The 14,742-nt window shown below is 32.0% G+C and overlaps 1 protein-coding gene across 4 annotated transcripts in view; it reads right to left on the reverse strand.

Moving 5' to 3' along the window:
• The window catches only part of LOC145674111 (laminin subunit alpha-2-like), a 174,586-nt gene that overhangs the window by 92,876 nt on the left and 66,968 nt on the right, over positions 1-14,742 (reverse strand). For 2 of the 4 annotated variants that reach the window (XM_081743936.1, XM_081743935.1), the window contains exons 7-12: positions 14,449-14,562; positions 8,152-8,325; positions 5,634-5,806; positions 4,823-4,957; positions 3,297-3,552; positions 2,463-2,659 (exon numbers count right to left, since the gene is read on the reverse strand). In XM_081743936.1, coding sequence (XP_081600062.1) covers positions 2,463-2,659; positions 3,297-3,552; positions 4,823-4,957; positions 5,634-5,806; positions 8,152-8,325; positions 14,449-14,562 — 1,049 coding nt within the window. Of the gene's footprint in view, positions 1-2,462; positions 2,660-3,296; positions 3,553-4,822; positions 4,958-5,633; positions 5,807-8,151; positions 8,326-14,448; positions 14,618-14,742 lie in introns of all 4 variants that reach the window. The other 2 variants (XM_081743941.1, XM_081743938.1) reach the window with 2 other exon arrangements.

The following is a 14,742-nucleotide window of genomic DNA, read 5'->3' on the forward strand; positions in this document are numbered from 1 at the left end:
AATGTTCCGAATTTCATGAATGTGAGTGAAGTACGTAAGTTCAATTACATTCCCAGATGAACACAACTTTATTTTCCATGTGGACCTATAACGAAGCATTATATTTTGATAATATTCTTTTCTGTTTCCAAATTTTGCCGCCCATTGGAGTTGCCGCCCTGGGCGGTGGCACGGCTCGACCCCCCCTCGCGCCGGCCCTGGAACAGCGTTAGGTACCATTTGGAATGAATTTAACTTCCTCACACCAATGAAGAGTGAATACCAGAATGCATAGTTACTAGATCTTACGTTTTCCCCGTAAGTTTAACGTTTTTCTGGCACGTTTTACGTTATACGTTTTCACTTCCCCGTAGAACGATTTCTCCGAGTTTTTTTTTTTTTTTTAATAATTAAAAGAAATAGTAGTACTGGACACTTTTAAGTTACGTATTTTTATAAGTTAGTCCGAAAAAATATATAATTAGAGAAGTCGATTCCACATTCACTGTTAACAGCGCAACCCAACGATGTAACTTAATATTCCCAGAGAAAATGCAACGAGTTCCGTTTTTACCTCCTACCTAACCGGCACCCAAACATTATGTTTAAGAATAATTTGGTTTTAGCATCTTAGCCTTCATCTGTTAACAGCGTCTCGATCATATCACAGTTTCGATCGATTGTAATATATTGATGTTAGGAACAGAAGCTACTGCAAACTAATAAAAACATAATTCCAAGTGATGAATTTCAATATGATTGCTTGGATTAGAGTTTAACGTCCCTTTCAGCAGCGAGGCTATATGAGACGTGGACCTCAGCTTAACGTTAATCTGAACCACATGAACTCCCATCAGAAATAGTAATAGACTTTTTATGTTGTAGTTTTATATTGCAGATATTTCTAATGTAATTACCCCAGTTTCCAATTAAAATTATTCTTCATTAATATGTGAAACCCCAGGTTCCAATTTAAATTATTCTTCATTAATATGTGAAACTCCAGGTTCCAATTAAAATTATTCTTCGTTACTATGTGAAACCCTAGTTTCCAATTAAAATTATTTTTCGTTACTATGTGAAACCCTAGTTTCCAATTAAACTTATTCTTCGTTACTATGTGTAACCCGTTTCCAATTAAAATTATTTTTCGTTACTATGTGAAACCCTAGTTTCCAATTAAAATTATTCTTCGTTACTATGTGAAACCATATATGTGCTTATTATATGTATAAATCCTGAAACATCACGATTCTTCGTTTTTCTCCCTGAAAACCGTAAAATCTTTTCTTATTCTCTCTCTGAAAAATCTGGAAATTCTACCAAGAGTCGCCTCAAAATGACTACTAGGGACCTATTTCTTAAACTACTAGTGTAATAGCTCACAAATTACAAGCTCAAATATAAATTTTAAAAGTTCTTGTAATTTCTCTTTCTCAAAAATTTTACAAAAACCTGTAAGCAATCCAGTGTTTCCAAAATTATGTGATCAAATCTACAATTTAGTTGGTAAATACATAGGAGTATTTGCAGTCTCTTCCAAATTTTCGAAGTACTGCATGAAGTTCTTTATTATTTCTTGTAGTGCTACATTTTTCGTTTTAATTCATTTCAAAACGGCATGAGTGAAATTGAAATTGAGTATTTAGAACATAATAAGAGAATAGAAACACATTATGTTTGGTAAGCTCTCTGATAGTCATAAAGAATGATAGATCAGTTAATTGGACAAAAATAGCACAGCTACATAAAAAAAAAAATCTATATATCGGACCCCAGGGTATGGATTCGATATATTTTGTTACACAGAAACCAGATTTTGAAACCCCAGGACGATTGACCGCGTCAATTTTCTTTTATGAGCGAAAAGCTTGATACATTTTGGATAGAGAGGATACGTGTAACACAGCAATACAAGAAACGAAAGTTCTGTTCAGCGGACCCCAGAGTATAGATTCGATGTATTTTGTTACACAGAATCCAAATTTTGAGACCCCAGAACGATTGACCGTGCCAATTTTCTTTTATGAGCGAAAAGCTTGATAAATTTTGGATAGAGAGGATACGTGTAACACAGCAATACAAGAAACGAAAGTTCTGTTCAGCGGACCCCAGGGTATGGATTCGATGTATTTTTTACACAGAATCCAATTTTCGAAACCCCAGGGCAATTGACCGTATCAATTCCTTTTTGTGGGCGAAAAGCTTGAACGATTTTGGATAGGGAGGACATACGTTTTTCGTCCATAAAATTATTATTATTATTATTATTATTATTATTATTATTATTATTATTATTATTATTATTATTATTATTATTATTATTATTATTATTACAATGAATATATTACAGTGTTTTTATTATGAAAATTCTGGTTTATCTTAGTGAAACTCAATATTTTGTTATAGTAAAATATGGTATCAAACAAAGCATGGCTATATGAATAAACATACATAGAAAAACAGTGATCTATCTAACTTACCTGTCACACCATTTACCAGTGTAGCCCTGACGACAATGACATATTACCTCTCGACCAGGCTGAACGATGCACGTTTCTGCAAAATTCTGCTCGATTGATGGACAGGGACAGGGGTGGCATGGTGCTCTCCTTGGATCACCATAAAAGCCTGTAGCGCAGATATCACAATAGGGACCTGCAGTATTCTCTGAACAATTCTAAAAAGGAGAAAAATTACTGTTCAATACTCACATAAATTTCACAACAATGTATGTTTATGAGTTATAATAATACTAATAACAAAATATAATAACAGTAATAATAATCATAATCGTAATAACGATGATATATATATATATAATACGGAATGGTGTACATTACGCAATTTTTCTCCAACAGCTGATAGAAATCGATTATTTATACGGAGAGCTAATTTAGATACAACTGCTTGTAGTAAGAAGCACTAAAAATAATAATAATAATAATAATAATAATAATAAATAAGAGGCACTTTAAAAGCGCGATTTTCTATAGCAGTGTTCTACAAACTTTTTTAAAAAGTGAAGATCACTTAGAATATTCTACAGACCATACAATTCTTCTCACCTTCAAAAGCAAGTTTATCATTCTTTTATGTTTGAGCGTGCTTAAGCACACTTATGTTTTTTAAAATAATATTAATTACAATTTCTTTAATTATTTGGATTAATAGAAAAAATACATATTATCAGATGATATTCAAATTTCTTTTATGCAGATCCCTTCCCTTCTTATCACGTGATGAATTCTAGTATAGCAATATTTTAGAAAGTGACTAAAAACACACTTTCAACCTAAATTACTAAATATACTTACCAAACATGCTCCTGTTTCGGTATCGCATATATTGGACCTTCCATTACATTGGCAAGGGCGAGCCTCTCCAACAAGATCAATAATTATAGTACTATGAACATAATCACTCTTGTACCAACGATAAAAACCAATGCTTGGATTCTGGCATGATGTTGAGTTGTACTGAGGAGGGCATTGACACAATTCAATTCCTCGGGCTAAGGGTGGTGGTAGTCCAGGAGCCTTCACAGCCACATCAAGAGTAACATCTTTCAATCTATAATATAATGTGTCACAATAATTATATTGCAGATATCTCAAGAGAATTCTTGATACGAAAATAGAGTTTTAAATAATTCAGTTTTATGTAATGTGTTCATACTGTAGAACATTTATAGAAATCTACAGAAGACTAGATATGCACGATAGAAAGAATATTCTAAGGAATCTGAATTTTTCAAAAACAAAAATCACAATATGACACTTTCCGGTGTTCTCAATCGGTTAGATAGATTGGAAAATGACTGTCATCAGTTCAGTTTTCTTCTTAATAATTTTTTCCATTAAAAAAAGTGATCTACCATTTTTTTAAATATAGTAAGATACTTTTCGGAATCATCTTCACTCCGAACACAGTATACTTTCCTCACCAAGCAATCATTTGATTTTCACAATCTATTGAAAGGTATAGACAAATATTCAGGTTTCTTTTTACTATTTCATACAAAACAATAGGCAATACAAATACTATACTACCAATTCTCAGAACAGTATTGCGTAGTCTTATGGTCTGAAGTAGTATTGCAATAAATCCGTATCAACAATTTGAAGTACTTGCTGTGTAACACTTTGTTCAGAAATATTTTCGTAGTTTATAGTTTCTATGAAACTATCAACAGCATTTAGCATCAACTGAGGTCTTCATATTGATAAAAGAAACGTTTATACATAAAACGTTAATTTTTAAAAAAATCTAATTATAATTATTAACCTTATCATGTATGTGCTTCAGCAACCTCACCATTTTTGACATTACATTCTTTCAGTTAATGACACGGAAAACTAGTTGATACCATGATGCAATGTCCAACAATTCTTCAATTATTTAATTATCTCTATCTTTTTGATAGAAGATTCAAGATTGTTGTTTCAAGTAACTTCTCTTTTTTAAGTTCTTGATCTTAAAAATGCTTAAATTATCTAAACGTTCTAGTAAGGGTGACGGAGTGGAGAAATCGCAGAAACTATCACTTTGTATACTGAGTTTAGAGCACGATATCAATGAGTTTATATATGTATTTAACATTTTTTGTGTAGCTACGTAATTGAAATGTAAAACAATGAGTTACTGTTATATGATTTGTAATGTGTCAGATTATAACAATGGTATAATTTCATTTTTAACGAATTAGCTCACAGCTGGAAAAGACAAAGACAAGACCTGGATTTCAGACTGAATTATAATATAATCGTTCTTTTCTCTTTACATATTGTTAAAAAGTATTTGCAATTTATTGCGTAACAATTATCTAAGGAAAACTACTTACATTGCTGTCTTAAAATTGACAGAATCTGTGGCTCGGATAAAAATATGCTGAACGTTCTGAAGAGCTACCATCATCATCTCTCTTGTTACTCGTCCTGTAGGATTATTCTTCATTCTCCAGAAAGATTCATGAAGTCTAGAAAGAAAGGAAAATATGCCAATAATTTGTATTATACAATATGCCATTATCTTTATTATATGTACTCATCAAAACGTAAATTTATATTAGTTCCTGTTTATTAATTTTTTATTACAATTTAACCTTATTCGCTGCTGAAACAAAAATCAACAAACTATATCGATATAATTTGGTCTTTCCTTGCAAAGATTACTCTTTGTAAATTAGATTGTATAAGTGACACTAGCCTAAGAACTAGATGCTAATAAATTTGTCGAAGAAGGAAAAGAACTTTTTCAGTACTGCGAACAATCTGTAAACAAGTATGCAGAGCTTTATAATTTTATATATGGTATCAAAGTGTAGTTACATTGTAGTTTTAATGAAATACAGTGTACAGTATTAAAACGTTTGAGTTTTCGGGAATCAGAAAAGAAAGAGAAACAATCACTAAGACTTGCATTGCTTTAGTAGCATATACAGAAATTTATGTAAGCATTTATTATTGCTTTCTTATACTCAAATGGTTACGTATACTATACAATGGTGAGACACACCGTGAGGAAATAGATTTCAAGAACGAGCATATTTACTTTTATCATAAAATCTACATGCCAAAATAAATTTGTACATAATATGAAACATTTATATTAATGAAAATCAAGTGCTACAAATATATTGTTTATGTCATTACCTGACATTGTATCTTCCGCTAGGATTATGTTGAAAAGAATAGTATTCGAGAACAAGCCTGTGATTTCCCTGCAGTTGAACCAATGGATAGGATTCCAATACCGTTGAGGGTAGAATCGCAGTTCCTCCTTCGGTCTGTACAGTGAATCTTAAGTACCCATTATATGAGAGAACCTAATAAAATCAAAATACATTGTAAAAATATTCCTCAAATCGTATTTCATTTTTCTTCAAGGATTAAATAAATATTACACTTGACATTATCTTAGTTCTTAAGAAAAGCATATGGATAAAAACACGTATAAATATTAGGGTACTATTATAATTTAATTTCCTGATAGGAGAAAACTAAGAGTGAAAAAACTCGAAATAACTATCATATTATATCAAAGTCCTTTCATAGCCTATACAGCTTTGCATCCTTTGAAATCAAACTTGGAAGCCCTAAAATCTTTGGGAAGTTAGTAACTTCTTGCCGGTATGCATCAACTGCTTCTCTTACCCTGTCAAACAGCCCTCATTTTCGGAAATAATAAAAAAAAATATATAGTAATATGGTCTAGATTTAAAATATAAGTAATGAATAATCAACTAGCCACATAAGTATTTCATACAGCTATCCGCATCGCAATGTATGGAGATCCATTGTGGTGCAGAAGACTTCAGTAACCCATATTTGGTCGCCTCTTACCAATTTCCGCAGAAACTTCTGCCAGATAAACTGTTACAAATCAATCAGTAACAACTGTCTTTTTGCACTTCAGAGGAACGATGGCCACATGTCTGCTTTTCTAGAAAAGAAGTGACCACCAAGAGGTTCTTCATCTAGACAAATCAAAACTGCCGACTGATGTTCCGTTTAGATATCATATTTATAAATCCAGTTGCAATCACCTACCTCAACTTCTTTTTCAAAATTTTGGGGTATGCTGTAGCGCAGTTCCACCCTGACCGTGCTGTAGTCGCCTAATAGGGAACGAGGCATCCACCGGGAACAAACTTTTCTCGTACGGAAATGTCAGTGTCAGTATGTATTGGTGACAATGTGATGCGTAGAATGCATTCTATAACCCGATATGTTGTTCGTGCATGCGAAGCATGCTTTAAACAATGTCTTGTCGAGCACAAAACTAATAACTGCCAATACTCACAGTCTTACTCTACGTCGTTGAACAAAGGTCTAGAATGACGCCCGATGATAAGCACTTCATATTTCATTTCACTACCGTTCGTCACCTTCACTAGCTCACTTACTTCTCAAGTGACCGAATTTTCCCCATGGGTAGGAGTGACTTCAGCAGCTCTATCACTAATTGCTGCAAAGTACATATAAGACAGATTTTGAGCCAAAATCATCAAGATTAATAAAAAATAGGCATTTGTTCCACATCCTAATAAAGAAAATATATGATTTCGGCCAGACGATGAGGCCTAGTCGAAAAGACCATGTTGTGTTAAATAGAATACGAAGATTCTGTTCTCTGAGAACTTGTGCTATCAATCTGAACTATGTTACAGTTGGCTGCGACAGTTATGCTAATGCTCTTTCTGTTAAAATTCGTTAAGATTCAATGTCACAAGTCATTCATGTTCTACTATAAGATTCAGTACTAATTAGGATAATTCCTACTACACTTAGCTTAGAAAGCAGTTCTTGCATTATTTGATCTTCAGCTTTTTCGTTCCAGACCATGTTTCTTTTGGATCATTTAATTAAGTTGAAGATGTAAAAGCTATTTTCAGAGTTCTCTTGCCTTAGAATACCTGCTATGAATAAGTTATCGCACCACTAACCGAACGTTGAACTAATAATCAAAGACGGAGCATAGAACCCAATGAACTCTATTATGCAGAATAGGCTTTTGTTGTAAACAGGGACATTGTGCAAGGAAACTCTAATAACTTGCAACTCATATTGGTAATTTACAAAAGAACAAAACTTGACAATTACCTCCCCATTCACATTAAAAATACTCTATCGAATAAACATACAGGAAAATATTTTCATATTCTTTAATAGAAAGTAGCTCCTATTTTTATGAATGATATCTAAAAAAGAATCTTAGTGAATTATCTCTGAACATAAGAATGTATGTAATAAAATTGGTTGTTATCAATGGAAATCATACAATATTAATTTTCTTTCACGTACTTTAACAAAATAATTTTAAAAAATAAATGTTTGAAGTTCTGAATATCAAATTTTGATGGCTGATCGTCATAGACATTATAGATAAAATATTCAAAAACAGTGTGCTACAGATAAAATTCCAAAAAAGAGTAGTACATTCTACTTTTATTAGCACTGATTTTGAAATATCTCTTTGATCTAATTTTGTAATAGTATAGAGTAATAGTATATTATTTGTCTAACTGATTTTGTATTTTGCTCAAAACACGATCGGAATGTTCAGAAAAATATTAAGACAAAACCAAAAAACGCTTATCAAACACTTTTACAATTCTTCAAAAGCAAATATCTAATCAGACATCGAAAAATAAAAACAAGGAAGCCTTACCTTATCTCCTAGAAAAATATGTGGAAGTCGCCAATATATTGGTGTGTCAAATAAGTATGTAGCGCCAATCTTAACATTACCTGCCACACCAGGAATAATCCTTAAGTTGTTTGTTATGTTGAAACTAGTATCAACCCCATTCAGAGTCAGCTCACGTGAACCAGGTAAGGCCAACTAAAAAAGAATGTAGGAAACAGAACCATATAAAAGATTTGCTTTCTTCAGAAAGCATTCCAGAAAACCCACGTTTCAGAAAAAATCTCTAAAATGATCTTTCTCATAACTTAGATGTGTATGTCACATACTTGCTGTATATATTAATTGTCTATACTAGATGAGATTTACAGAAAACATTTATGATCATTTAAAAACAATGATACGATACAATGATTATATATATTTATAAACAAAAACGTCGAAACAAGAATTAATTTCTTCGTGGAGGAGGTTTTTTTTTATTATGTCCAATTGATAAATCAAGTAATTGGTTGTATTACCAGCAGGTTAAGACACATGATTCGAAATTAATAAACAATTTCCACCATATTATTCATGACAAATTTTATGTATTGAAAACTTTATTTTTTTATCTATCTATTTATTTATGAGGCCACATTTTACATAAAAAAACAAATATCTTTATACAATTCACTTATCATATTTATCGGTTTCTATAACACCAAGTTGGGCATATAGTGTTATATTCGAGAACTGTCCAATTTACAGTGTTGTTTTTTAAATTAGAATTATTATTTTAAAATGCTACGGAATTAGATTATGGAATATCAAATTAGTAATAAGATCGGGGCATCAAAGACCATTTGTATGAGAAATATGCGGGTAGTGAACAATTCTATTGGAAGGACCTTTGGATAACCTCCAATCAACTTAAGGACTTGACTGTACTCTGTCAAGATCAACCTAAGCATCAGAACACTACAAGATACCAAATTCCACGCCAATACGCCGAAGTCTACATCGTACAAGTAAAGTGTTCCATCGGAGCGCGTTGCACGGAACAGAAAATATAAAACAGTTTTTTAAGCACAAAAGTAGACTGACCAAACACAATTTCACTGAAGAATACTAGATCTCATTCGCCGACATAATCGTACTAAAGAAACTACTTTCATTAGTTAGTAAAATACGAAAAGAGTTCAAAGCGAGTTTGCAGTACCAGATAAGACGGAATACTATGTAATAGACATTCCGAAATAGCGAGTTTGCAGTACCAGATAAGACGGAATTCTATGTAATAGGCATTCCGAAATTGACAGTCATTTGATATCTGTTTGAGAAGTTGATGATGAGAAAGGTGCCCGCGCCATGGGTGTACTTCAGCCAATTAACAAGTACCTTATCAAAATAGAAAGTGTTCTAACACAAAGATATCCAACCTCGAGATATCATTTGATTATCCTATTTTCATAATTACAATGTTCGTTTTAGAAATTGTATATGGATTACTGTAACTATTTATCAAACTAGTGTCGTGTAATGGATTAACAAAAATCTTAGTTAATCATATCGGCGATTATACATTTTCGAATTTGTAATACATTCTCCAGCTTATAAACTACATGAACTAAATTACTTTATTCAAATTAATGTTATTATTGAGTATCAAACTAAAACATTATTCAATTTCACTCGTCACAGTTAGTTTATTAAAAGGTACGGCTAATATTGAAGATCTGTATATAATAATAATAATAATAATAATAATAATAATAATAATAATAATAATAATAATAATAATAATAATAATAATAATAATAATTAATACTTATTGTTTGAAATTTTAATTCACTTAGCAATATAACCCTTGACTTGAAACAAAAAAAAAAAAAAAAATGTAATTCACATTCATAATTAAATTTTGCCTCATTATCTAACATGTACCTTTATTCACTCTGACAATTTGGTAAATCTAACGAAACAAGTACATCTAACATTTTCACGTACAGCGTTTACTTGCATGGCTATATACAAAATACACAACTAAATTCTAAAAGAAATCGATAAAACTATTTTTACTTTACTCAACCTTCGAGTTTACTTTTTTCACACTTGTATGTAATTAATGATACATGATTTCGCTCATTATATTGTTCCTGTATCCTCATCATAAAAATATGTGCTGAGGGGAGAGTAGCTTAAAAATGCTTTTCTAAAGAAAATTTCTTTGATAAAGATATGTAAAATTTCTGTAGCGTACTAATACATCACCAAATGGATGGAATGAATGATTTTTTGATACGTATTTATATCCAGGTGGTGTGCAATCAGTTTTGAAGAAACACTGTTTTCTGAAATTCTGAAATTAACATTTTATATTTATTTATTTATTTACTTTTATTTCAAAATAATTTAATTACCCGGGTAAATTAATATTTTCTTATTAAGAACCAAGCAAAAGGCTAATACTCACCGCAAGAAATAACAGAGTTTTCTTCTACATGTAAGAAGTGTTTTCGGAAGAACCTTCCTCCATCTTCAGTTTATTTAAAATTCAAAGAGGATTTGAAAACATGAAGAAGAATGTGGAAAGGCAAAAAATGGTTAAAAGAATTAAGAAATGTACAACACAAATCTCCTGTCAAAAATTAAACACATGAGAATAGGCACTCACTTTCATTGTTCACTGCTGTTCACTTTTTTTTTCTTTCCAGATGGCGAAACTATGTACTAAAAAGATTGCTCCAAGTCATATTTATTTCTCCCCAATCTAAATTAAGTATAGGTTACGCTTTACGGGTGTAATATTATTCTTTGATTTTTCGTTCCGTTGCTGTTTTTGCTTTCTCAACTAAACATAAATCTGCGATGTTATGGTCATAATCTCTAAGATGCATTGCCAAACCAGACAACTGTTGCAGGCTTCGAGATTTTGATGTACGAATGTGTTCAGTTATTCTAATGCGAATATTCCTTTTTATTTGACCTAAATATATTTTATCACATTGACATTTTACCCGATAGACGTCACTGCTTTGTAGAGGGTCAGTAAAAAATGCCTTAAAATATGTTATGTATTTGTTTATGGATTTGGAAGAAACTTCTGAAATTTTGGTGTTGTGTTTTTGCAAACTTTTCTTAATTTTTACCGAGAAATGTCATTACCATTTATCACCAATCCATTTATCAGTTGCGGCATCTGTTGTTGGTTAATGGTGGGTGCCGACGATCTCCTGTTGTACCTGTTTGTACCATTTCAGCAATAAAGATTTTTGAAAACCATTTTCTTGTCCAATTTCTATTAAATATTGGATTTCCTTATTGAGATCCTCAGGGAAGTCTGAAAGTAAAAGAGCTCACCTAATTTAGACAGGAAAGAAATAAATAGGACTTGTAACAATCTTTTCACTACATACTTTCGCCATCTGAAAAAAAAAAAAAAGTGAACAGCAGTGAACAATGGCAATAAGCGCCTTTAGCATGTAGCGAAGTATCTCAAGTGGTAGAGCGTTGGCTTCGCATTCGGGAGGTCGTGGGTTCGATTCCCACTGCCGACCATCCTTACTGGGGTTTTCCAGGGTTTCTCTCAGTTCTACCAGGCAAATGCCGGGATGGTACCTACTAAATAGGCCCTGGCCGATGCCTTCCCAAATCCTTTCCATTGTTGTTGTTGTTGTTGTTAGATATCCAGTGTAAAATGGCCTCTGAGCTGTATCTGGTGATTGTTAAATAAATAAATAAATAAATAAATTTTTGACAGATTTGTTTTACATTTCTTAATCCTTTTAACTTTTTCTTTTCTTTTCACGTTCTCCTTCATGTTTTTAAATTCTCTTTGAATTTTAAGTGACCTGAAGATGGAAGAAGGTTCTTCCGGAAGCACTTCTTACATGTAGAAGAAGACTCTGCTATCTTTTGCGGTGAATATTAGCCCTTTTGCTTGTTTCTTGCTAAATATCGTCACTGCTCGCAATATCGTGATAATATTTTCTTAATTCTAAAGAAGCATTCCTTACATGAAAGAAATGTTACTGATTAAAAGCTAAGTGAAACAAATGTGAATTAAAGCTCCGCGTGCTGAGTGCAAAAGTATGATCTAAAAATCATTTTGTTACATTATCAGAAAATTTCTAATTTTATAACGTGGTTAAAAAAATCAACATTTACAGTAGATAGTCATAACAATTTGATTAAGTAATCGTAATTTCTTGCTACGTTAATTACAGTTTCTTAAAAAAATCTCTTTCACGCATATTAACAAAAGATCATTTGTAAAAAACAGTTTTAATTATTATATTATTTATTTTAAAACAATCCTTATGGTGCACACAGAAGAACAAAACACTAATATTTCTTAACAAACTTCTATAAATTATTACTGTAAAAACATTTTGTATACGTTTCCTTCTCTAATTCCGATTCTGCAGTTATTCCGCAACAAAAATAGATGACATTTCTAATTTTGTTCTCATAAAAAAATTGCAATTCATCATATGAAATAAAATGTTTTGCACTTTATAAAGCAAGTGAGTATTAATAATAAAAAAAGCGGTTGCTAATGAAAAATAAATTTAAATCCAAGATTATAAAGCACAACATATTATTATATTGATTTAATTTTATGTACACAATTATCAATGAAATATTAGCGCTTTTGTGTTTATCCATAAAATGTATTTTCATATTTACCTAAATTATGTTTTTTTTTCTTACCCACTGTTATGTTTATTCTATTTCATGCCTAAGAAAATATTTTAGAAGTCCAATGTAAAATAAAAATCTTCAATGTTGCGCAGTTACGCCCTTTAGTCCAAAGGAGACAGATGACAAATGAAAATGATATTGAAAATAAACAGGTTGAATGATACAGTGAAAGCTAATGATATTACACTACGCAAATCCTTCTTCGAACAGACTAGCATTCAGGTTTTGAGGAGGAAAGACTTATAGATAATAGTGGCAGTAGTATAGAGTAGCATTATAGATAGCAGAAGAATGGGTTTATTCGAAAGATAATTAAATTTTCGATTTTTCTCTTCTAATATTTTATTTCAAGAAAATGAAACGAAAGAATGAAATCTTTAACGTCTTGAAGTTATGTCCTTTAGACCAAAGCAGATCATAGTAAATAATTATGGAAGAATAGGTGGAACAAGAATATAGCAGGAAATGAGAGAGTATTCAGAAAAATTTAGACATGATGTTGTCAATCACATTTACATGACATGACCTCTAGCATCAGACAGATCTACCACAATCACCCATACTTTCTTTCGTTTAAATATTTTTTTTTCTTAATTCAAAATTTAACTCTGGTAAGTTTGACTAAGTACTTTTCTGTTTCCTTTTCATGCCTACAAATTCCTTTATTTTTCATGCTCAGGATATAGTTAAGATATAAAATGAACTCAACTCCGACAAATACACCCAATACACTTCTAAGGGCGTCCGCTATAGTATCACGAACGATCATTGAAGGATCATAGCTTGGTCAGGGGATATCCATGTATATCAGGGGATATCTAATCATGTATGGAAAGTAGCTGATTTTAAGAGATGATCAAAGAACAGATTGGAATTCTTTCAAATTGAACTAACGTAGAAGATTCGTCTCCAATGAACTGTTTTAACTTACTCTAATTTTATAGCAGTCTCTTTGACATCTTTATACAAATACGATACTTACAGTTAAGCATCTTTGTACGAAGATTTGGCTTACTGTGTGTTTTATATACAGTATATAACATGAGAATATATTAATGGACCTTTCGGAGGAATATAGCGTTCATAGGTCATCCGGTGGAGTTAACAGAAGTAACACAATGTATGAAAGGGCATAAATACGTTCATTTATTACAGGATTCTATTTTAAATATTCCTATTTCCTGTATACACTACAACATGTATGTATATGCTATAAAGTATGAAAGAATACAAGAGTGTATTATCCAAGAATGTGAAAGTTAATGACATTATGAATGTGATACAATTACTTAACAAAAATTACTGCAGTAACATTGCCTTTTACGAGAAGATTGTTCATGTTTCTCCTGTACTATATACTTTCTCCTAACGTAAGAAAGTTTTGAGTCGAATACTAATTGTAATTCCTCAAACATGTTGTGCTTTACACCCAGACATAAGCTAATAAATATGCTGACGAAAAGCCCAAGCACATAGAAAGACACAGAAATCTGACAATAAAAAGTGAACATGCACCAAAAAACACAAATGAGATGTGCATAAGTCATGCAGACACAGCAGCATAGACTGGAAAACAGACGCACAGTAAGTGATGCAACAGAAAAAATATCCTGGGAGAAATAGGGCGGGACATACATTGGTATAACATCTATCCTGGGTGTTCACTGGGAACATTTGAGACCCTGGGCGAAACTGCGGCTGGGCGGAATCATACTCAATCAGGAGAGTTCGGGAGTACGGCATCCGAAGCTGTAAAACGGCAGACGGTTAACAACTGTCGATCGGACACCGTGAGCCGGATTTCCTGTAGAAACAAAATATGTTAGGTGTTCTATGTGAGTCACTGCAGCCTGTTTTTATCATGAAGCGTGCGATCCATACCTGCTAAATGGAAAGAAACTGCTGGTTTTGTCACTAATTATTTTGTCG

This window comes from Thermobia domestica, chromosome 2 (assembly GCF_964235325.1).
Source record: "Thermobia domestica chromosome 2, izTheDome1.hap1.1, whole genome shotgun sequence".
NCBI lineage: Eukaryota > Metazoa > Arthropoda > Insecta > Zygentoma > Lepismatidae > Thermobia > Thermobia domestica.